Source organism: Pleurodeles waltl, chromosome 6, assembly GCF_031143425.1.
Source record: "Pleurodeles waltl isolate 20211129_DDA chromosome 6, aPleWal1.hap1.20221129, whole genome shotgun sequence".
NCBI lineage: Eukaryota > Metazoa > Chordata > Amphibia > Caudata > Salamandridae > Pleurodeles > Pleurodeles waltl.
In genome coordinates this window covers 180,603,433-180,625,270 of record NC_090445.1, presented here as the reverse complement: position 1 = coordinate 180,625,270, position 21,838 = coordinate 180,603,433, and the positions used below count along the sequence as shown (strand labels likewise).

At 44.7% G+C, this 21,838-nt stretch overlaps 1 protein-coding gene across 2 annotated transcripts in view; it reads right to left on the bottom strand.

Annotated features, from left to right (window-relative positions):
• The window catches only part of NBR1 (NBR1 autophagy cargo receptor), a 751,844-nt gene that overhangs the window by 374,983 nt on the left and 355,023 nt on the right, over positions 1-21,838 (bottom strand). For both annotated transcript variants that reach the window (XM_069237768.1, XM_069237769.1), the window contains exon 16: positions 17,886-18,041. In XM_069237768.1, coding sequence (XP_069093869.1) covers positions 17,886-18,041 — 156 coding nt within the window. The remainder of the gene's footprint in view (positions 1-17,885; positions 18,042-21,838) is intronic.

Sequence of the window (21,838 nt, the reverse complement as noted above, 5' to 3'; positions counted from 1 at the left end):
GGTGATAACCCATGGGGCTGGCTGATGAAGAAATGAAAGGCCGATGGAAAGATGATGCTTCTGAGACCACCATACCAGAGCTTTGGTGATGGTCGGAGTGATCTTGATGTGGTCTTCAAAGCTTCCTGAGACCTGAGCCCACTGCAGACTGAGTTCTTCCTGGAGGGGGCATATTTTGAGTCTGCAAAAAGGAACTAGAGGGATGCATGAAGACATCATCCCCAATAACGACTTGTAAAGACGTACTGAAATTAATTTTTTTCTTTGCACTGACTTTACCAGAGATACTAGTCTTTGTCGTCTTTCTACAGTGGGGCAGGCAATGCTGGATTGAGTAATCAGGTTTGCCACCAGAAAAGTGATCGTGCGTGATGGTTGTGGTTTGGACTTCTTCCAATTTATAGTTAGACCTAAGCTGTTGAGTAAGGCACTGCACTATTCTGTTGACCTGCGTGCTGCTGAGAAGGTGTGTGCTTTTATCAGCCAATAGTCTAAGTATAGGAATACTTGCTGCTTTCTTCTCCTCAGAAAAGCCAGAATAGGTGCTAGGCACTTTGGGCCAGATGTAGAAAGATTCCAAATTGCGATTTGCGAGTCCCTGCGACTCGCAAATTGCAAGTCGCAATTTGGAATGCAGAAAGGTGTCTCAGACACCTTCTGCAACTCGCTATGGGGTCGCAAAGACCCACCTCATAAATATTTATGAGGTGGGTCGCAGTTTGCGACCCCATAGCGAGTCTAGGCACTCACGGGGATGGTGGCCTGCTGGAGACAGCAGACCACCATCTCCGTGACTGCTTTTAAATAAAGCAGTTTTTTTTTTCTCTTTGCAGCCCGTTTTCCTTAAAGGAAAACAAGCTGCAAATAGAAACAAATACCGAAACCTTTTGTTTCGGTTTTTTTCAGAGTAGGCAGTGGTCCATAGGACCACTGCCTGCTCTGAAAAAATTATTTTGTGAGCATTCACAAAGGGGAAGGGGTCCCGTGGGGACCCCTTCCCCTTTGCGAATGAGTTACCATCCACTTCAAGTGGATGGTAACTGCGAGTTGATTTGCGACCGCTTTTGTGGTCACAAATCAACTTAAATCGCGGTGCGAGTCGCAAATAGGAAGGGAACACCCCTTCCTATTTGCGAGTCGGAAACACATTTTGCGAGTCGGTTCCGACTCGCAAAATGTGTTTCTGCATCGCTTGAGGGCTTTTGCACCTCGCAAACGGCGAAAAACGCAAAAGCCTACCTACATCTGGCCCTTTGTGAATATCCTGGGAGCTGATTTTAAACCGAATGGAGGGACTCGAAATTGAAAATGGCTTCCGGCTACCATGAATCTTAGGTAATGTCTGTGGGCTGGATTAATTGGGATGTGGAAGTATGTATCCTTCAGGTCTAGGGTAGACAAAGTCTCTGTGGTTCAACCAGAGAAGGACGTCCTGTAGAGTTATCACGCAGAACGATTGCTTTTTTAAATAGGTGCTTAACTCTCTGAGATCGAGGATCGGTCTTCAGTCCTTCCATTTCTTGCGAATGAGGAAGAAGAAAATGAGTTACTTACCTGTAACTGTAGTTCTCCAGTCTTTGAATTTTTCATAGATTCACATGCTTGAATCATTCCTCGTCGTCGAGATGGGAGCCTCCGGTACAATTACACAAGTAATGATGAAACATATCAACACAAGGGCCTTAGGCCTCTTTAATTTAATAGTCTATCACAGTCATTTTAAGAAATGGACCAAACTTGAGCATCCACCAATCAGACAACACCACCCTCTAGAATCCTCCTGAGAGAAGCTCCAGCACCTCAGATTTTCCAAGCACAAGTGCATCAAGGATAGGAAGAGGAAGAGAGGAAGAGAGGAAGAGAGGAAGAGAGGAAGAGAGGAAGAGAGGAAGAGAGGAAGAGAGGGAGAGAGAGAAAGAGAAAGAGAAAGAGAAAGAGAAAGAGAAAGAGAAAGAGAAAGAGAGAAAGAGAGAGAGAAAGAGAGAGAGAGAGAGAGAGGTGAAAGTGAGCTTCTCTGGGAAGGCAGGTGGGTGGCATTTGAATCTATGAAAGATTCCAATACTGGAGAACTATAGTTACAGGTAACTAATTTTCTTACTCCAGTATTGGAACTTTCATAGATTCACATGCTTGAATCAGAGTAACGAGCAGTACTTATGCACATTGGAATATTGCAGCTATGTACGTCACAAACCGTTTGCATATATAATACATACATATATATATACATATATATATATATATATATATCTTTACTTCTGTCCCTTTATTCTTCTTTTCCCTTTTTTTCTTTTTAAAGCATAGGATCCGTATTGAACAGTAACAGGATATAAACAATGTGCATACCTTATCTAGGATGGAGGTATGACAGAGATGGCTCACCTTCACCTGAAGAGGTTCCTGAGGACTGCTTGACCCACTGCTACCTCTCCTTGCGATAGTGCTTCCAGGCAGTAATGTGTAAATGTATGGCAGCTTTTCCATGTCGCTGCTCTACAGATGTCTTGTAGAGGAACCACCGCAAACAGTGCTGCTGAGGAAGAAACTGCCCTTGTAGAGTGAGCACGGACTGATGAATGCAGTGGTTTGCCTGCTGCTTGATGGCAGAAACGAGTGGCTGAGGATATCCATCTGGCTATGCTCTGTTTGGAGAGCGGTTGACCTCGTCTGGGTGCACTGTAAGCTACAAACAATTGATTGGAGCGGCAGAATGACTTAGTCCTATCAAGGTAGAATTTGACACATCTCTTAATGTCTAAGGAGTGTAACGCTCTTTCCGCAGGAGTAGATGGATGTGGAAAAAAAGTTTTAAAAACGAAGGGCTCGTTCATGTGAAAATCCGAAGGGACTGTCAGTATGAAATGCGGGTTTGTGCAAAGTAGTAGTGTGTCTTGTGTGATCTGCAAAAACGGCTCCTGTATGGAGAGGGCCTGAATCTCACTAACCCGTCTGGCTGATGTGAGAGCCACCAGAAAAGCAACTTTCCAAGAAAGGTATTTGATCGAAGCACAATGGATTGGTTCGAATGGGTGCTTCATTAACTGTGCTAGAACAATATTCAGGTTCCACGAGGGGGGAGGAGGTCTGAATGGAGGAAAAACCTGAAAAGTCCTTTTAAAAACCGTTTGATTATTCTAGAAGAATACAGTGAAGGAGGAGAGTCTGAACGTCTATATGCAGCTATTGCCGCCAGATGGACCTTTATGGATGAGTGCGCCAGGCCTGGTTGCGCTAAATGTAATAAGGAAGGTAATAATTGTTCCGGTGGTGAGGACAGTGGATCAATTTGTCGCTGGTGGCACCAGAAACAAAACCTTTGCCACTTGCAAGAATAAGCCTTATTAGTGCTATCTGCTCTACCTCTGGACAAAATGTCCCTACATTCCTGTGGGATATTCAGATGTGCTAACTCCCTGTGTTCAGGAGCCATGCTGACAATCGCATCGACTGAGGATCCGGATGCGATATTTGCCCTTTGTTCATCGTCAGCAAGCGTAGAGATGGTTTGAGCGGAATGTGAGGCTTCATTGATAGAAGAAGAAGCTCTGCGAACCAGTGTTGGAGAGGCCAGTATGGAGCAATCAATATCAGGGTGCAAGGCTCTGTTTTAATTTTCGTAAGGACTCTTGGGATCAGTGGAATTGGAGGAAAGACGTAAGCAAAGATGCCTGACCAGGCTATGGAAAACGCATTCCCCCAAGATCCCTTTTGGGGATGCCAGCTTGCGAAGTACCGGCATTTGGCGTTCCATTTGCTGGCGAACAGGTCGATTTTGGGCGTTCCCCACCAGGAAAAGATGTAGTCCACTGCAGACTAGTCTAGCTCCCATTCGTGGCAGCTCGATCTTTGTCTGCTGAGTGAGCCCGCTATCTTGTTCTCTATCCCCGGCAGATGCACCGCTGTGAGTCTGATGCCTTGCTGCGAGGCCCAATTCCAAATCTTTTGGGCTTCCTTGGAAAGGGTGAGAGACCTCGTGCCTCCTTGTTTGTTGAGGTAATGCATCGTAATGGTGCTGTCTGTTCTTATGACTACGTCTGACCCTGAAATCTTCGGAAGAAAAGCCTGCAGAGCGAGATAAACTGCTCTGAGCTCCAGCAGGTTGATGTGCATTGCCCTCAACTCTAGTGGCCACTTGCCACTTATTTGAAGATCTTGCAAAACAGCTCCCCAGCCGTCCAGAGAGGCGTCGGTCGTGATAGTCCACGGAGCTGGATGATGTACGAAGAAAAGGGCCACAGACAAATGATGCTCTTGAGACCACCATGTCAGAGCTTTGACCATTGCTGGGGTTATGGTTAGCCGATCTTCAAAACTTCCGGAAACCTGGAGCCATTGAAGATTGAGTTGCTCCTGTAGCGGTCGCATTTTCAGTCTGCAGAGGGGAACCAGAGATATGCATGATGACATCATGCCCAACAGGGATTTGAAAAGGCGAACTGAAACGGAGTTTTTTCCCTGTATTGACTTCGCTAGAGTCAGTAACTTCAGTTGTCTCTCTACTGTGGGGCACGCCATAGTGGTTTTAATGTCCAGGTTTGCCCCTAAAAAGGCCATACTGCGTGATGGTAGAGGTTTGGACTTCTCCCAGTTGATGGTGAGGCCTAGACTGTAGAGTAAGGAAACACACCTTTTTTGTTGATCTGCGCGCTCCTGCGTAGGTGTTTGCTTTTATCAGCCAATCGTCGGGTAAGGAAATATCTGGTGTTTTCGCATCCTGAAGAAAGCTGCGATTGGCGCTAGACATTTGGTAAATATCCTAGGAGCTGACTTTAGGCCAAAAGGAAGGACACAAAATTGAAAATGGCCTCCGACTACCATGAATCTCAGGTACTGTCTGTGGGCAGGGTGGATGGGAATGTGGAAATATGCATCTTTTAGGTCTAGTGTAGACATAAAATCTCCCTGGTTCAGTCGCAGAAGGACATCCTGTAGGCTTACCATGCGGAACAACTGCTTTTTTAAGTACATGTTTAATTCCCTTAGGTTGAGGATCGGCCTCCAGTTTTTCCACTCCTTGCGAATAAGGAGGAACCTGGAATAAAACTTCCTTCCTCGTTGTGACAGAGGTACTTTCTCTATAGCTCCTTTGAGGAGCATCTTGCTGATCTCCCTCTTGAGTTGTACTGGATACCTTGATGGAATGTTGCAAGGAGGATTGGAGGGAGGTATTTGGATAAATTCCAGAGTGTGGCTCTGTTTCACTAATTGGAGGACCCACTTGTCCGATGTGATGACTTGCCATTGCTTGAGAATGAAAATGTCACTTACCCAGTGTACATCTGTTCGTGGCATCAGTCGCAGTAGATTCGCATGTTTTGCAATAGCTCGCCATCTGGTGTTGGGCCGGAGTGTTACAAGTTGTTTTTCTTACAAGAAGTCTTTCGAGTCACGGGACCGAGTGACTCCTCCTTTTGTCTCCATTGCGCATGGGCGTCGACTCCATCTTCGATTGTTTTTCCCCGCAGAGGGTGAGGTAGGAGTTGAATTGTAGTAATAGTGCCCATGCAATGGAGTGACTAAGTATGCACCTATTTAAGGTTGAGATGATACATATACAAATAGTTGAAGGTAACTTCCAAACTGCTACAGGCTCCCGGGGAGGCGGGTGGGCACATGCGAATCTACTGCGACTGATGCCACGAACAGATGTACACTGGGTAAGTGACATTTTCAGTTCGATGGCATCTGTCGCTGTAGATACGCATGTTTTGCATAGACTAGTAAGCAGTTATCTCCCCAAAAGCGGTGGATCAGCCTGTAGGAGTGGAAGTAGTCTGAAATAATGTTCTTAATACGGCTTGACCTACTGTGGCTTGTTGTGTGGATAACACGTCTACAAAGTAGTGCTTGGTGAATGTGTGAGGCGTAGACCATGTGGCTGCCTTACATATTTCTTGCATTGGGATGTTTCCTAGAAAGGCCATGGTAGCACCTTTCTTTCTGGTTGAGTGTGCCCTTGGTGTAATGGGCAGCTGTCGTTTAGCTTTAAGGTAGCAGATTTGGATGCATTTAACTATCCATCTGGCTATACCTTGTTTTGATATTGGGTTTCCTGCATGAGGTTTTTGAAATGCAATAAATAGTTGTTTAGTCTTTCTGATGTTCTTTGTTCTGTCAATGTAATACATCAATGCTCTTTTGACATCTAATGTATGTAGTGCCCTTTCAGCTACGGTATCTGGCTGTGGAAAGAACACTGGAAGTTCCACTGTTTGATTTAGATGGAACGGTGAAATAACGTTTGGCAAAAATTTAGGATTGGTCCTTAGGACGACCTTATTCTTGTGTAGTTGTATAAAAGGTTCCTGTATTGTAAACGCCTGAATCTCGCTTACTCTTCTTAGGGAAGTAATGGCGATGAGAAATGCCACCTTCCAGGTTAGGAACTGTATTTCGCAGGAGTGCATGGGTTCAAAAGGTGGACCCATAAGTCTAGTTAGGACAACATTTAGGTTCCATGAAGGAACAGGTGGTGTTCTTGGTGGTATAATTCTCCTAAGGCCCTCCATGAATGCTTTAATGACTGGTATCTTATATAGGGAAGTTGAATAGGTAGTCTGCAGGTATGCAGATATTGCTGCAAGGTGTATTTTAATGGAAGAGAAATCCAGGTTAGATTTTTGTAAGTGAAGCAAGTAACCCACTACATGTTCTGGAGTTGTGTGTAATGGTTGTATTTGATTAATATGGCAGTAGCAAACAAACCTCTTCCATTTACTTGCATAGCAGTGCCTGGTGGATGGCCTTCTGGCTTGTTTTATGACTTCCATACATTCTTGGGTAAGTTGTAAGTGCCCGAATTCTAGGATTTCAGGAGCCAGATTGCTAGATTCAGCGATGCTGGATCTGGGTGTCTGATCTTTTGGTTGTGTTGTGTCAACAGATCTGGCCTGTTGGGCAATTTGATGCAGGGTACTACTGATAGGTCTAGCAGCGTTGTGTACCAGGGTTGCCTTGCCCAAGTTGGTGCTATTAATATGAGTTTGAGTTTGTTTTGACTGAGTTTGTTTACCAGGTAAGGAAGGAGAGGGAGAGGAGGAAAAGCGTAAGCAAATATCCCTGACCAGTTCATCCATAGGGCATTGCCTTGGGACTGTTTGTGTGGGTATCTGGATGCGAAGTTTTGGCATTTTGCGTTCTCCTTTGTCGCAAACAAGTCTATCTGAGGTGTCCCCCAGAGTTTGAAATAAGTGTTCAGAATTTGGGGGTGAATTTCCCATTCGTGGACCTGTTGGTGATCTCGAGAGAGATTGTCTGCGAGTTGATTTTGGATCCCTGGTATAAATTGTGCTATTAGGCGAATTTGGTTGTGAATTGCCCAACGCCAAATCTTTTGTGCTAGCAGGCTTAACTGCGTGGAGTGCGTCCCCCCTTGCTTGTTTAGATAATACATTGTTGTCATGTTGTCTGTTTTGACGAGAATGTATTTGTGAACTATTATTGGTTGGAAAGCTTTTAGTGCTTGAAAAACTGCTAGAAGTTCTAGGTGATTTATATGCAGTTTTGTTTGATGTACGTTCCATTGTCCTTGTATGCTGTGTTGATCGAGGTGTGCTCCCCACCCTGTCATGGAAGCATCTGTTGTTATTACGTATTGTGGCACTGGGTCTTGGAAAGGCCGCCCTTTGTTTAAATTTATGTTGTTCCACCACAGAAGCGAGAGGTAAGTGTGGCGGTCTATTAACACCAGATCTAGAAGGTGACCCTGTGCTTGTGACCATTGTGATGCTAGGCACTGTTGTAAGGGCCTCATGTGCAGTCTTGCGTTTGGGACAATGGCTATGCATGAAGACATCATGCCTAGGAGTTGTAGTACCATCTTTGCTTGTATCCTTTGTGTTGGATACATGCGTTGTATGATGGTGTTGAAATTTTGAATTCTTTGTGGACTTGGAGTGGCTACTCCTTTTGATGTGTCTATTATGGCTCCCAGGTATTGTTGTACCTTGCGCGGCAGAATTTTGGATTTTGTGAAGTTGACGGTGAACCCTAGTTTGAAGAGGGTTTGTATGATATGATTTGTGTGATTTGAGCACTCTATTAACGAATGGGCCTTGATTAGCCAGTCGTCTAGATATGGGAACACATGTATTTGCTGCCTTCTTATGTGTGCAGCGACTACCGCTAGACATTTGGTAAAGACTCTTGGTGCGGTTGTTAATCCGAAAGGCAGTACCTTGAATTGGTAATGTATTCCCTTGAATACAAACCTTAGGTATTTCCTGTGCGATGGGTGTATTGGTATATGGAAATAAGCATCCTTGAGGTCTAAAGTTGCCATGTAGTCGTGTAGTTTTAGCAATGGCAATACTTCTTGTAGTGTGACCATGTGAAAGTGGTCTGATTTGATGAAAGTGTTCACTACTCTGAGGTCTAGGATTGGTCTCAGCGTTTTGTCCTTCTTTGGTATCAGAAAGTACAGTGAGTAAACTCCTGTGTTTATTTGTGTGTTTGGCACTAATTCGATTGCATTCTTTTGCAATAGTGCCTGCACTTCTATCTCCAGGAGATTGGAATGATGTGTTGTCAAATTTTGTGCTTTTGGTGGTATGTTTGGAGGGAATTGTAGAAATTCTATGCAATAACCATGTTGGATAATTGCTAGAACCCAAGTGTCTGTAGTGATTTCCTCCCATGCTTTGTAATAATGACTTATTCTTCCCCCCACTGGTGTTGTGTGGAGGGGGAGAGTGACATGTGAGTCACTGTTTAGTAGTAGGGGTTTTGGGGCTCTGAAATCTTCCTCTATTCCTAGGGAATTGCCCTCCTCTATATTGTCCCCAAAAACCTCCTCTATACTGTCCCTGGTAACTGGACGGTGTTGCTTGTGAGGTGCTGGCTTGTGTGCTCTGACCCCGAAACCCCCCTCTAAAGGGTGTTTTACGGAATGTGCTGTAATTCCCTCTGCTCTGCGGGGAGTAGAGTGCGCCCATGGCTTTGGCAGTATCCGTATCTTTTTTGAGTTTCTCAATCGCTGTGTCCACTTCTGGACCGAACAGTTCTTTTTCGTTAAAAGGCATATTGAGAACTGCTTGTTGAATCTCTGGTTTAAATCCAGACGTTCGGAGCCATGCATGCCTTCTGATAGTTACAGATGTATTAATTGTCCGTGCAGCTGTATCTGCAGCGTCCATGGAGGAGCGGATCTGGTTGTTGGAAATGGTCTGTCCCTCCTCAACCACTTGTTTTGCCCTATTTTGTAAGTCCTTGGGCAGATATTCAATGAGATGTTGCATCTCGTCCCAGTGGGCTCTGTCATAGCGCGCAAGTAGTGCCTGGGAGTTCGCGATGCGCCACTGGTTTGCAGCTTGTGCTGCAACTCTCTTACCAGCTGCATCGAACTTGCGGCTTTCTTTATCTGGGGGTGGTGCATCTCCAGATGTGTGGGAGTTGGCCCTTTTCCTAGCTGCTCCTACAACGACAGAGTCTGGTGGCAGCTGTGTAGTGATGAAAACCGGGTCTGTAGGAGGCGCCTTATACTTTTTTTCCACCCTTGGTGTGATTGCCCTACTTTTGACCGGCTCCTTAAAGATTTCTTTTGCGTGCCGGAGCATACCAGGGAGCATAGGCAGGCTTTGGTATGAGCTGTGGGTGGAGGAGAGTGTGTTGAATAAAAAATCATCCTCGACCTGTTCTGAGTGGAGGCTTACGTTGTGAAATTGTGCTGCTCTAGCCACCACTTGAGAATACGCGGGGCTGTCCTCTGGTGGAGATGGCTTCGTAGGGTATGCCTCCGGACTGTTATCTGACACTGGGGCGTCGTATAGGTCCCATGCGTCTTGATCTTGGTCACCCTGGCTTATGGTGGTGTGAGCTGGGGAGTGTGATGGAGTTTGTGCTGGTGAGACGTTAATCACGGGCGGAGGAGAGGGTGGTGGGGTAACTCTTTTCACCACTTTTGGTTGTGGTGTCTGTTCAGTTTGGAACTCCAACCTTCTCTTTCTTCTAATAGGGGGAAGGGTGCTTATTTTTCCTGTCCCCTGCTGTATGAAAATACGCTTTTGCGTATGGTCCCCATCAGTTGATTGTAGCTCTTCCTCAAACCTATGCTTTTGCATTTGGGAGGTTAGCGAGTGCTCTTCTGTATAAGAGCCTGAAGCTGGGTCGGTTGCAGTTTGTTTCGGGACCGAAACCCTGTCTGCGTCCTTTTTCGGCTCTGAGGTGACTTTTTTCATTTTCGGGGCCGAAACCTGTCGGCGCCGATCTTCTTCGGGGCCGCTGTCTCGGCGTCGAGCCGTGTCTACACCGGCATCTCGGTGTCGAGGCTTGTCTCCAGCACTTTCTCGGTCCCGAGAAGGCTGCGTGCCGGTGTCTCGACCGGAGTCGGACGATCTCGGCACTGTTTGGGCCTTTTTCGGTGCCGACGGTCGGTCACCGAATTTATGGGTGGAGCCATGGCCTGGTGGCAGTGGCGTCCCCTGGGCCTTGTAAATCTTCCTCTGTGTGGTTTTCGACGTCTTACTCACGGTTTGTGTATCGTCGAATCCTTTGGAGTCTGAGTCTTGGATCGAGAAGGTACCTTCCTCTTCTTGTTCCTCGAACTCTCGGTGGGCTGTCGGCGCGGACGCCATCTGAAGTCTTCTGGCTCGACGGTCTCGGAGTGTTTTTCGGGACCGGAACGCACGACAGGCCTCGCAGGTGTCTTCACTGTGCTCAGGTGACAGGCACAGGTTACAGACCAAGTGTTGGTCTGTATAGGGGTATTTATTGTGGCATTTGGGGCAGAAACGGAACGGGGTCCGTTCCATCGGCGTTCTTCAGCACGCGGTCGGGCCGACCAGGCCCCGACGGGGGATCGAAAAAACTACCCCCGAAGGGCACCGGAGCTCTTCGATCCTTCGACGCGGTGTTGAATCTAACTACGCCGATCCCGAACGCAACAATACCGACGAAAATCTTCCGAAATTAGCTATCTTTCCGTTCCGAAACTCGGAGCGACAGGAACACGTCCGAACCCGATGGCGGAAAAAAAACAATCGAAGATGGAGTCGACGCCCATGCGCAATGGAGACAAAAGGAGGAGTCACTCGGTCCCGTGACTCGAAAGACTTCTTCGAAGAAAAACAACTTGTAACACTCCGGCCCAACACCAGATGGCGAGCTATTGCAAAACATGCGTATCTACAGCGACAGATGCCATCGAACACAGGGATATCTTTCCGCCTAGAACCAGTGGAGGAGGGTTGGATGTAGCCGGCGCCTTGAATGTATCAGGCTCTACGAGCCGAGTCTTTAGCAGGGCGAGTTGAGCGTCCCCTAGTGCCAGATCTACCATAAGCTGCTTGTGGTGGTTGCCTTTGTGGGTAGTATTGACGAAAGTGCTGGGAAGAAGGATAGGTTGAATATCTATATTGCTGATAGCCTCCTCTATATGAGGGCAGTCCACGTCCTCTAGCCCGCAAGGATGGCTTCCGAAACTGGAGAGTCCCTAGCGATCTTGCAGTATCCGTGTCGGATTTGATAGATTGTAAGGCCTCATCAAAATGTGTACCAAATAATGCTTGGCCATCAAAAGGTAGGTCTAAAATCTTATTCTGTACCTCAGGCCTGAATGATGTAGCTTTTAGCTAGCCTTGCCTCCTGAGTACAGCCGCACCTGCGAGCTGGCGAAATGCAGTTGTGGCAATGTCCATCGCACAGTCTATGAGGCTGAGGTGCGCTGACCTTCCTGTAATGTCTTCCTTGCCGCTGATCTTCCATCCTCTGGCAACTGGTCAATATGCGGGGCGATGTCTGCCCATAGTTGTCTGTCATACCTAGCTAACACCGCTAGCGAGTTAGCAGCTATTATAACTAAGCTAGCCATCGAGGAGAACCTTTTTCCAATATTATCCAGCAGTCTACCTTCTCTGTCTGGAGGTCCAGAAATAGGAGCAGACGGATTCTTAGACTTTCTCTGTGCCGCCTGGGCCACCACCGAGTCTGGATGCGGGTGACCAATTAGACATGCTGGTGCATCGTCTGGTGCTTTGTACTTTTTATCTAGCCGTGGTAGTACTGCTGTGACAGTAGCAGGGTTATGCATCACTTTCAGCCCTTCTTCCCATAAGTAGCTGACCATTGGAAAAAAGCGCACAGATCTTTAAAATCGTAAGAAGCAATCTGTTTGCTTGGATGGCATTGGCAAGGTGAACCGTTTAGCTGCTCTCTCCAGGAGATTATGAAATCCACCGATGTCATCTGACGGGGATTCTACTTTTGACTGTGACGGAGAAGGAGGAGCAGGAATAATGTATTCATCCCACTTGGAATGAGTGTCCTTCTTGATCTCCTTCTAACATATCAGTGTCCTGGGGTAAGGTCATATCTGGCGTAGTAACATTTGTCAATGGTAATGAGGTCGGTCTCTGACGTGGAGTAGTCACCCCTGAGACTGGCGACGGCAGAGGTTGCTCCCCTTGAGGAAGAAAACACCTGCTATAATCAGCCAACATCGCCCGGAGGTCAGAGAGCAAAGAGGTTGGAATGTATGCTCCTTCCTGATATTGTTGGTCTCCTCCATAGTACTGAGGGTCATAGGTTTCCTCAAACTCGTCTTCGTCCTGATATATGACGTTTAATTGAGAGGGACTATGTGCTGGTCCAAATGGGCCCTTGTCATCTGACTCTTCATCCCCCTCTAACAAGTGAACCGGTATGGGAGGTGTCACCTTACTAGGTGAGGTGTGCTTTGGAGTAAGTTTTTCTTGTTTTCTAGATTTTTTTTCCCTCGATGACGGTCGACAGCGTGGATATAATCTTTGTCGTTGGAGGAGTCGTCGACGACAAATGCATGGAGATCTTGATCGTCGACAGCCTTCCCGAGGAGGTCGTTGATGATGATAAAGCTGACACCTTCGTTACCGTCGTCGATGATAAAGAAGTGTAGATCTTAGTCGACGCTGCTCTCGTCGACGGTGGGGCACTCGTCGACGATGATGTCGTCGTCATAACTGTTGTCGGCGGTGGAACAGTGAAAGTCGTCAACGGTGAGGAAACACTCACCGATGGTCTCATCGACACTGAGTTCGTCGTCAACGGCACATTCTTAGCTGCCGAAGTAGATGAAGGCCTTTTGAACGGCAAAGATGGTGGTACAGAGGACGATTTCTTATGCCTCGGAGAACTGCTGGCATGACCTCTCTCTCCTTTCCTGGAAGATTTATGAGGTGAAGTAGATGAGCTGCGGGCCTTGTAAGACCCTGTGGTAGTCTTTTTGTGGGCTTTTCTTGGTTGTTGTGAAGGAGATCTTGTGTCTGATCTCGCCCTTTTTGGTGACTTTTTGGATGTTGAAGAGTCATCACTATCCGAATCAGAGACTGGATTATCTCTGTACTTAAACTTCTGCAGCCAAATTAATAATCTGCTTTCTCTATCCTTAAGAGTCTTAGAGGAAAAGGTACGCAAACCTTACAGTCCTTGGCTGAGTGGTCTGGATAGAAGCAGTATATGCAATCCTGATGAGGGTCTTCAGAATGTAGTCTTTTCTTACGACAAGTTTTACAATTTCTGAATAAACCCTTCTTCTCCTTGTCAGACATGTTGTAGGTGTTAACCCCAATCAATCAAAATAAGGTTTAGTAGAGAAAAATGGCTTCAGGGCAATCCAAAGGTGTGAAGAAAGAGCAGAGGTCTGAGGAGACTCCCTAGCACCACGTGCAGTAGAAAATCTGAGGTGCTGGAGCTTCTCTCGGGAGGATTCTAGAGGGTGGTGTCGTCTGATTGGTGGATGCTCAAGTCTGGTCCTTTTCTTAAAATGACTGTGATAGACTATTAAATTAAAGAGGCCGAAGGCCCTTGTGTTGATATTTTTCATCATTACTTGTGTAATTGTACCGGAGGCTCCCATCTCGATGACAGGGAATGATTCAAGCATGTGAATCTATGAAAGTTCCAATACTGGAGTTATCTGTAAAATCCTTTACATTGCTGCTACAGTGGCACCTTTACTATTGCACCCTTGAGAAGCATTTTGTTGATCTCCATCTTGAGTTGGTGCAGATACTTTGGAGAAGTCTTACGAGGAGGATTGGGAGGAGGTTTTTGGACAAACTCCAGTGTGTCCCACTTTACCAGTTGTAGGAACCACTAGTCCGATGATATGGTTTGCCATTGCTGGAGGTATAATTAAATTTCACCCCTTAGATTTAGAGGTAGATGTTTGGGGGTAGCCGGAGCCCTGGATACATCATGATCTCCGAGCCAAGTCCTTTGCTGGATGTCCTCTGGAGGTAGCCCTATTGTTGCCTTTGGGAATATTGCTGGCGAAATTGTTGGGAGGTGGATGTGAATGATGGATGTCTAAACTGCTGATAGCCTTCCCTACATTAAGGCATTCTATGTCCTCTCTTGCTACTAAAGGAAGACTTTCAAAACTGCAGTGTTCCTAAAGATTTTGCCGTCTCGGTGTCCGATTTTATTGACTGTAATGCCTCGTCAATATGCTTCCCAAAAAGCGTTTGTCCATCAAATGGAAGGTCTAGTATTTTATTTTGTACTTCCGGATGAAATGATGTGGCCTTCAGCCAACCTTGTCTTCTGAGGCCAGCAGCCCCGGCAAGCTGACGAAATGCAATAGTGGCTATGTCCATTGCACAGTCAATTATTTCTGCCGATGTGCGTCCCATTCATGTAATATCTTTTAGCTTCCGCTTTAGTGTCCTCCGGCGGTTGATCAATATATGGGGTGATGTCAGCCCATCATTGCCTGTCATATCTAGCTACAACCACAAAAGAGTTAGCTGCTCTTACAGTTAGACTGGACACTGAAGAGAATCTTTTGCCAATATTGTCCAATTGTCTTCCTTCCTTGTCCGCAGGTCAGATATTGGTGTAGAGGGATATTTGGGGCTTCTCTGGGCTGCTTGCGTTACCATCGAATCTGGGTGATGGTGACCAGTCTAGCATGCTGAGGCATCTTCAGGTGCTTTATATTTTTTGTCTAGGCGTGGAACCACTGCTGTGACTGTCGCTGGGTTTTGCATGGCTTTCAAACCTTCTTTCCATATGTAATTGACTAGTCGCATGGAGAGTACTCATTTATGGAATGGCCCCTTAAAGTCATAGGGAAAGCAATCAGTTTGCTTAGATAGCATGGGAAATGCAAATCATTTAGCAGCCCTTTCCATAAGATTATGGAATCCTCCGGTGTCCTCTGGAGATGAGTCTACTTTTGAAGGTGAAGGAGAAGGTGGGGCTGGAATTATATATTCATACCACTTCGACTGGTTGTCAAGGAGCTCACCTTCCTCTTGTTCTCCTTCAGATGTGTCTTGTGGGAGGGTCATATCAGGTGTGAGCACATTTGCCAAAGGTAAAGTGGTAGGCCTCTGACGCAGGGTGGCTACCTGAGAAGTCGTTGATGGTGTCGTAGACGCCTTATTCGATGGCGTGAAAGGAGCACTCGTTGATGCTAGCTTTGCTGTTGAAGTTTTGAAAATATTTTAACCGTTGACGGATTCGTGGTGGAGGCTACCATCGACAAGGTCATCCTTGATGATGACGGCAATGAAGATACCAAGGTTACCGTTGTGGCGGATGTAGTAGTACAAGTCTTTGTCAATGACAATGTCATTGATGTAGTCCTTGTCGACGGTGGATAACTCGCCGACATCGTTGGAAATGCCATCGTCGGGACTGGTAAAGAAACAGTCGTCGACGGTGGGACAGGTCCCGTCGTCGTCGACGGTGGGGATTTTAAAAGTGGTCCGTCGACTGGAGGAGCAGAGGAAGGCTTCTTAAAAGAGTGAGATGACTTAGAAGGGGGAATAGGAGGCACAGGTGATGATTTTCTAGCCCTTATGGAACTGCTTGAATGTCCTCTTTCACCTTTTCAGAATAGTTTGTGAGGAGCTGAAGGGCGGTGGCATTTGTAAGACCCTGAGGTGGTCTTTTTGTAGGCTTTTCTTGGCTGCTCTGAGGAGGACCTTGACTGAGGAGACCCATGACTGAGGAGGACCTATACTGAGGAAACCCTCACTGAGGAGATTAATGTTAGCACTAGGCACAAAAGCGTTTCTAACAGACTGGGAATCCACTACAGAAACTTCCTTCAAAAGATGGTGGAACATTTAATGCTCAGCCAGGAGCTCTGACAACATCAGGTAAAAAAAAATACACAACTGTAATCGCTCGCATAACGTATGGAACACACGTGCCCCCTATACCCAAAAAGTGGACCCCCCCCCATAGCCCATGAAATCCAGGAAGTGTGTCACAACCTCACATTTCATTTTGCAGTCACACTTTCACTCTCTCCTAACCCATGCCTACACTTCTTGTTATAGGAGACCTTCTCGCCCAGTCATTATGTCCCTCCATAAACCCTCACTCATCCCCTCTCATTTTTCTGTATCTAATTCCTCTTTTCTTCTAAACCAAACTACTGCACACTCATGTATCTTATTCGCACCTCTACCAGGATATCCTTCATCTCACTCTCCTCGAACTACTGGTTGACTCCACACTAATTATTCATGGTACTCCATGTGATTTATCAGCATACTATTTTGCTTTATCAAGATTATGCACCTGCATGTGATTTGGCTGCTGCCATACAAGATTGTATATCGTTCTATGTCTCTTCCTGTAGTGTGCACACATCTTTTACTATGTATTTTACAACTATTCGTTTGAAATATAAAGTGTATGAACTAAAAAAAGAAGCACTGTCCTCAGTGGCTGGGCTTGAAGGTGAGATGAGGCCAGAGTCAAGAGAGGTGTCAAGGCGACTGGCATTGTGGAGGTCAGTTCTCCTCATGGTAGTGTTGGCCAATTTCATCACCTGCATGATAGCCATTATCAGAATCTATTCCAAACAGGCAATGTGGCGTGTGAGTCCTTCCTTTTGGAAGGGGGGGGGAGGTGGGGGGAGTGGGACATGAAGAGGCTTCAAGGCAGAAGGCTGTGGTTCAGCAGTAATGAATCACGGCCTTGGTTAATGTTGTATAGGCGCAGAAGCGGAGCTGGAAAGCACAATGGGCACCTCCTCCTCCGACGCTGTTGCAGCGGCATGGCAGCACCTACCAGTAAGCTGAGGTACTGCTCACAAGTTTTTGGATCCAGCATGACCCCTGAGGAATATTCAGAAGGTCAAGCCTCAGCGGTTAGAACTCTTTATTAGAAAGCTATAGTTTGTATTGCACTTGTTGATATTCATCTAAACTGCTTTTCCATATCCAGATGCCGCTACTTCAAAATAAATGATTTGTTAAAAAAAACAAAAAGTGCCAAGAATTACAACTTTTCTAAAAATAAATTCTTTAAAAGTTCACAGTGTATCTATTTGATGCTACATTATGGCTGAAACAAAATTTTGACAGATGAGAAACATTGTGGAGTATATAGATGCCACAGTGGAAGTTGACATTCTAAGGAGTTTTAACTTTAAGGATTAGTTTAGGAATTGTATAGAAAAGGCTTAAGTTAAGTCTTCTTTGGCCTGCAAACTGAAACCAGACTATCGGATTTTGGCCACCTGCTAACCAACTGTTGGTCTCAGACCCTCTTGGTCCCACATTTTGAATTTCTTGAGAAGAGGCAAGACAATCATTCTGCAAATTGGTGGGACCGGCTGGAGCTTGGAAATTTTAGAGTTAAACTCCTCGACTACTGAATACAATTTCACTGTTACACTCCACACAAACAGCATATCTGTACAAGAGCATGGCCAGGGGAAAGAAGATCTAAATTGGCCTACGGTAAATAAATCTGGAAGGCAAGAATTCAGGACCCAGCATGCCTTTTGTGTACTCAGCAAAATAGCCTTTCCTGTTGAGATGTTGCTTCCAAGCAGCCAATAAAAGCTTTTGGGGTTTTTGGTAATTATATATGCTGTGATTGGACTATAATGCTGCTATTTGTTTAACATTACGGTAACCAATAATACAAACTTTGCAAGTACTTACAGTGCAAGTCTTTCTTTCTTTGTGGGGGTTTGTGATCTGGAGCTGCATCCAGGGTAAGTGAACGCATTACAGTTTCACACACAAACTGCGTGCTGCTGATATCCTCTTCACCTTCTTCTTGGGCGTTTTCAACTTTAATTTTTACCATGGATGCCTCTGGAAATAAGGACATTAGTAAATAAAACTGAGGAGCAAGGGAAAACAGTATAAGAAATGAAGACTAGTGAGATGGATCAAAAGCAAGTAAAGGGAAAATATGAGAGGTTATATAAAAGTAACAGATGAGACCGGAGATCATAGATAAAGCCGACTTGCATGAAAATCTTTAGAAAACAGATACAGTTTGCTGCACTAATCCAGCATACAGTAAGTCAGTGGGGTGTCTATCATCAAAAATTAAGTGATCAAAGGGTTCACAATACAATTCCTGTCCACATTACACAAGCTCGCTGTAACTCAGTTTCCAAAACACTGAATCTCCCATCTTCATATCATCTAGTTCACAGCAGCCAGTCTGGTAGCTGGTAAGAAAATCTAAAACAAAAGGACTTCCCACCAAGATAACACTTTGCTACCTATAAATATTTCCTAGAAGTGTTCAATGAATCTTTTGAGTGCTCTGCCTCAAGTCTCCCAAATAAATCAGTAATAAATAAGATGCTATGTATGAGTGCTCCTTCGATTACATCAACCGAATTTTACTCAAAAACAAGTTGCAGTCCGAAAAGTGCACAACAATTCACAAATCTGGGCCCCACAATGTAGATGAGAGGCAAATCAATAGGCTTCCAGAACCTGGAAACAAACTACTGCACATCCACATGCAGCTCCCACCCCACCAAACCACTTAGTACCTGGACACCATTCAGTGTAAACCTTTGTAGAGTACAGCTGGGGTTAATTGTAAACCCAGACCACCAACATAGAAAAACCTTTCAGCCCTCGCCCAGCTGATCTGCAAAGCTGCCTTAAGAGAGGCAGCATAGAGAATGGCTCAGGTTTTGTCAAACACATACATGAATTGATTCCATATTTTGGTGAAATGCATCAGCACAGAACACCAGTTCCCATTTGTATGTCAACCTATTGTGCTAAAGAAACAAGCCACCCCTATTTTCTCAACACACAGAAGTGGAATACCTGGTTGACAATGAACGTGGGAAGGACAAACAAGTCAAAATTAATTTGTCCTTCATACCTCTATCACAATCTGTGCAACCATTGGCTAGCTTATCAAAGCAAACCTTGAAATCTGCAACTTACATGATAGCCGTAAATATTCCTATAAACCAATTAATTTTTTTAAATACCTGCTGACATCAGTTCACGTGTCCCCCTTTATGCACCTATAGAGTCACACACATAAGGTTACCACATGAGTCCATGTAATGAAGGACACAGTAGTTCAACTTTGGGCCGTTCTTAAACAAAATACTTCATTCTATTATTTGCAAGCATCATATATTTTATAAACAACAGTATATAACAGAAAAATGTACAACAGGAACGTTGCTTACATGGTGACTTGGAGCCATTTGTTATGCTTTGTCATGAAAAATACAGATGCTTGTTAACATTGCATACTATTGTTACATTTCCTCTTCAGTCCCCCGACCCCTGCTTCTTTGTAATAAGGTTAAACTTGCCTATTTGCAGACAAGTTTATGTCTGCATGCAACAGCTCCCACACGTACGCAATATAAATTTGATATAACACTATTTGAGGGCATCACAGAAACCTGTATCTCTCACTAGGTTTGGGTGCCTACATGAACAAATAATTAACATCTCCCAGTATGATGAATGTGACTTTCATGTCTTGAATCCACCTATAATACAAAATAAGCATTAATGGCTCTGAGGGACTATTCATCCAAAGCTATCATGAATCTTGCTTCCACAACTCAAAGACTGTTGACTGATGATTGCATGGACAGAAGCCCAGGTAGATACCTAGAAGAAATGCAAGAATATTTAGATCTAAAGCAAGAAAAACCTCCTTAGACCTAGTCGAACAGCTTAACAGCACCTTAGTAACAGCTTTTAAACCGAATTTTAACACTATGCAGTGCAGTGTCGTATACATAACGAAAAGAATAGTGTAGACTAGTCTCATTAATGGAATTGTGGTCAAAGGCAGATCAATTATTTGTAGGTAGAACCCCTTTAGACATCACGTTTGTCATGAATCTTGGACCGGGATCTGTTGTATCACTACTAAAATTATATTCAGTAAGCAGAATGTAGCCTTTAAACACCAGGCAAGTGCCTTTCTGCCTGCTCAAACACATAAGGACTTCCCTCCCGAGGGATATTAAAAAACCTGAAGATTTAAACCTAGGAGATTGCAAACAATAACCTTCACTGAAATGATGTATGAAATAAAAAACAACCAACACCCATCTTATCTTGCAGACATGATTATCGCAGGTGGTTCTCAGCCCACCCACAGCCAGGACACAATCATACTGAAGTCTAAGAGGTGTAAAAAAGAAAAAAACAAGACAACAAGGCTTTTCTAACTATGCACCCTGGATAAGGAACAACAATCATGTATCCATCAGGAATGGCCCAAAGCTGCTTGAATTTAGGAAAGAGTTGAAGACTCATCTCTTTAAAGAACACTACATTGTAATGCATTAACCGTTTATAACTCAGCTTCCTCTCCTAATACTTGTGTTTACCCCTGCCTTTGACCATGTACAGCGTTTCAATGCCTTTTGGCTAGGTTTGCGCTATAGAAATACCATATACATACAACTCATAACCTAGGGACTGTACTGGATTCAACATACAGACATGCATGATACTCAACAGATACACACTATACTGAAAGAGAACATAAGTAACTTATATCTTTGATTTGAAAGTCAGGATGTGGGCAGCAAGATAGAACGATGAAGCCTAGCACCAGCGGGAAAAAACAAGAGTTGCCAAACATGGAACATGCATGCCTTCCCAAAACTCTTCGTAGGCATAATCTTGAAGTTAAAATGAGTGGCCTCAGTATTTACGGCTTTGTAAAAATAACAGTATTTCACAAGTGGCCTCTGACAGATAAGTCTTCATTGGCACGTACCCTTGTGTTGTCCCTTCTGGATGGGTCTCAACTGACTTTTCTTGGGAGAAAAGAGAAAGACTTCATGGAGCTCACAATTGTGTAGGCTGATAGCAGTTGCTGATTTTGACTTTCATAAAGTCTCTCATCAGTCTTTTTAGGTGTCAATAACCATTAGAGGCATATACAGGCAGGCTATTTTTGTAAGCTGTTTGCCTTATTGGTGTTGACCATTTAATAGTGGTCTCAGAAAAAAAAAAACAGTCTTGTGAGCTACAGGTGTTACATTTAAGAGCCTCATATCATCTCCTTGAAAGTAAACAGTGTACTGCATGTAAACTGCTTCCTACAAAAACAATAAATGTTGCTGTTAAGTCGCATGTAGAACTATCAATAGGAACATACCTTTTTACAAGAATGACCCCAAATGGTTCACAGAATCCTGATGAAAGGGATCATACAGAGAAAATGAACCAAAGTAAAACACAATCTGGAGGTTTTTATCATTAGTTATAGCTGGCAGGGGTTCTATGACATTATGACACAAGTATATTCCATTCTAAGAACTGTTTTGTTGCTTGGATCTTCATCTATCCCATGCTCTTATTCCAGCAATGGGGTCCCCCATATAAAAATAAACAGATTTGGATTACAGTGATCCATAGAGAAAATAACAGCAATGCAAAGATTTTTGTTTTCAAATGTTAATGTGTAATGCATTTTTCTTGCTGTAATTCAGTACTTTGTTTAATAAGTGTTGCTACCCTTTTGTCACGGCATCTAGCAAAACGGTGTAAACAAACAAAGAAATGGTTGAAAGTCTCTCGATAGCTAGAGTCACTTACATTTGGAGCCAACACATCAGGGCCTCTAATGGCTGTCCCATGTCAGCCAT